This window comes from Chiloscyllium plagiosum, unplaced genomic scaffold (genome assembly GCF_004010195.1).
Source record: "Chiloscyllium plagiosum isolate BGI_BamShark_2017 unplaced genomic scaffold, ASM401019v2 scaf_6287, whole genome shotgun sequence".
NCBI classification, from domain to species: Eukaryota; Metazoa; Chordata; class Chondrichthyes; order Orectolobiformes; family Hemiscylliidae; genus Chiloscyllium; species Chiloscyllium plagiosum.
Window position 1 is genome coordinate 6,871 of NW_025213089.1, and position 2,394 is coordinate 9,264.

General features: G+C 41.7%; 1 protein-coding gene across 1 annotated transcript in view; it reads right to left on the minus strand.

Moving 5' to 3' along the window:
* LOC122547539 (slit homolog 1 protein-like) overlaps positions 1-2,394 on the minus strand; it is a gene marked incomplete at its 3' end in the record, with an annotated part of 15,531 nt that overhangs the window by 4,421 nt on the left and 8,716 nt on the right. Inside the window, exon 2 of the mRNA XM_043686157.1 lies at positions 1,980-2,123. Coding sequence (XP_043542092.1) covers positions 1,980-2,123 — 144 coding nt within the window. The remainder of the gene's footprint in view (positions 1-1,979; positions 2,124-2,394) is intronic.

Here is a 2,394-nt window from a genome sequence, read left to right on the forward strand (position 1 = left end):
GTGATTGTGAGTGTGTGTGTGTCTGTGTGTGACTTTGTGTGAGTGTTTCATTTGTGTGTATATGTTTGCGTGAGTGTGTGCGTGTGTGTGTGTTTGTGTGTGCGTTTGTGTGTGAGAGTGTGTGTGTGTATGTATTGGTGTGTGTGAGTGTGTGTGTGTGTTTAGGTATGTATTGGTGTTTGGGTGTGTACGAATGGGTGCATGTGGCTCTGTGTGTGAGAGACTGTATGTGTGTATCAGTTTGTACGAATGGATATGTGTGGTTTTTTGTGTTGTGTGCATATGTGAGTGTGCGTGTGTGAGGGTGTGTATGATTATGTGTGGGCGTGTATGTGTAAAAGAAATCAAACAATCTACTATCTTTAATAACAAGTAGAAGCACTCTGGGGAAACCTGAGACAGACTGGGTTACAATCTAACACCAAGTATTGAATTCTCCTGTAATTCACTCTGAGTACCCTCGCAATAATCACCAGTCCATCATCGATCAATATTCCTTCAAGTTGCACATTACAAAATCAATACGTTGTCGCAGTCCTGTGTCATGTGATATCTTTAAACGACAACAGAAATGGAATCAAAGTAACAAGATCAAAGATTGATATTTTAAACAAAATCACCACTGTACTGTATGTTACATTTCAAACTGCGGCCATTGTTTGTAATCTGAGTCAGAGGTGGACAGGGTGGGTAAGAAGGTGTATAGCATGCTTGCCTTCATTGCTCAGACCTTTGAGCATGGGAGTTGGGATGTCATCTTGAGGTTGTACAGGATGTTGGTGCGACTCCTTCTGGAGTACCGCATGTAGCTTTGGTGGCCCGGCTACAGGAAGGATATTATTTTTATTGGAGAGGGTTCAGAAAAGATTTACCAGGATGTTGCCAGGAATGGAGGGTTTGAGTTAGAAAAATAGGTGGATAGGCTGGGATTTGTTTGCCTGGAACATAGGAGGTTGAGGTGTAACCTTACAGAGGTTTATAAACTCATGAGAGACATAGATAAGGCCTTTTCCTTGGGGTGGGAGAGTTCAAAACTAGGAGGCATATTTTCAAGGTGAGAGGAGAAAGTTTTAAAAAGGACATGAGGGGCAACGTTTTTAACAGAGAGTGGCTCGCTTGTAGAATGAATTGCCAGAGGAAATGATGGATGCAGGTACAGTTACATTGTTTAAAAGACATTTGGATAAGTACATGAACAGGAAAGGTTTGGACGGATATGGGCTAAACACAAGGTGTTGGGGCTAGTTTAGTTTGGGAACATGGTCAGCGTGGACTGGTTGGACCGAAGAGTTTGTTTCCGTGCTGTATGACACTATGACGCTATGATCCATATCAAAGTCCTGTATTCGCCACATTTCAGAGTATCAGCCTGGACTCTGTGGTACTGCTGTTCCATTCAAATATTCATCAAACAGACACATGACCCCAGATTATAAGATAATAAGAAGAAGGAGCAGGAATAGACCATATAACGCACTGTGTCTCACTGTGTCTGCTCTGCCATGCAGTAAAATCGTGGTTGACCTGACAATGACCTTAACCTCACTTTCCATACTGTTCCTCATGATCTGCTAATCAAATTGTGACTAACGCAGCCTTGATTATATTCAATGATACAGCCTTGAATGCTCTCAGCAATAAATGTTAACATTTATTAATCTTTGAGTAAAGAAATTTGTCCTTATCACTGTCTTATGTGAGAAACCCCTCAGGTTCTCCTTTGAGAGGAACCATCAATAAGCCATTATCACATTTATGGGATCTTGCTGTGTATGAATTGGCTGCCATGCTTCCTCCACCATAATAAAAAGTACCGTAAACTGGTTTGGCATATCCTGAAGGAGACTATACAAAGGCAACTTCCTTTCAATGCAGTTACTGTGAGAGAAGGAGAAATCAATTCTCTCAGTGAAAAAGAACAGCAGACAGTTTAAGGATTAAGACCAACACATCCCAATTGGTCCCGGTAAGGTACTTACAAAGTTCGTAATCCATCAAGACCCCGAAACATCCCGCCTCTTATAGAATCGAGTTGATTGGCTGTAAGATGCAACTCACTGACTGAAGAGGCACCTTCAAATGTTCCATCCTCAATTTCCACAATTTTATTATTACTCAGGTTTCTAGCAACAAAACAAAAAGAGTCTTAAATCAGAGGAAGTGGAACATAAGAGCTTGAATGAGTGTTAGTGTAAGCAAGTGTGTATGTTAGTGTAAGCGAGTGAGTGTGTTTGTGTGAGCGAGTGAGTGTGTTAGTGTGTGTGAGTGTGGTTGTGTGAGCGAGTGAGTGTGTTAGTGAGAGAGAGTGAGTGTGTTACAGAGAGTGAGTGTGTTTGTGTGAGCGAGTGAGTGTGTTAGTGAGAGAGAGTGAGTGTGTTACAGAGAGTGAGTGTG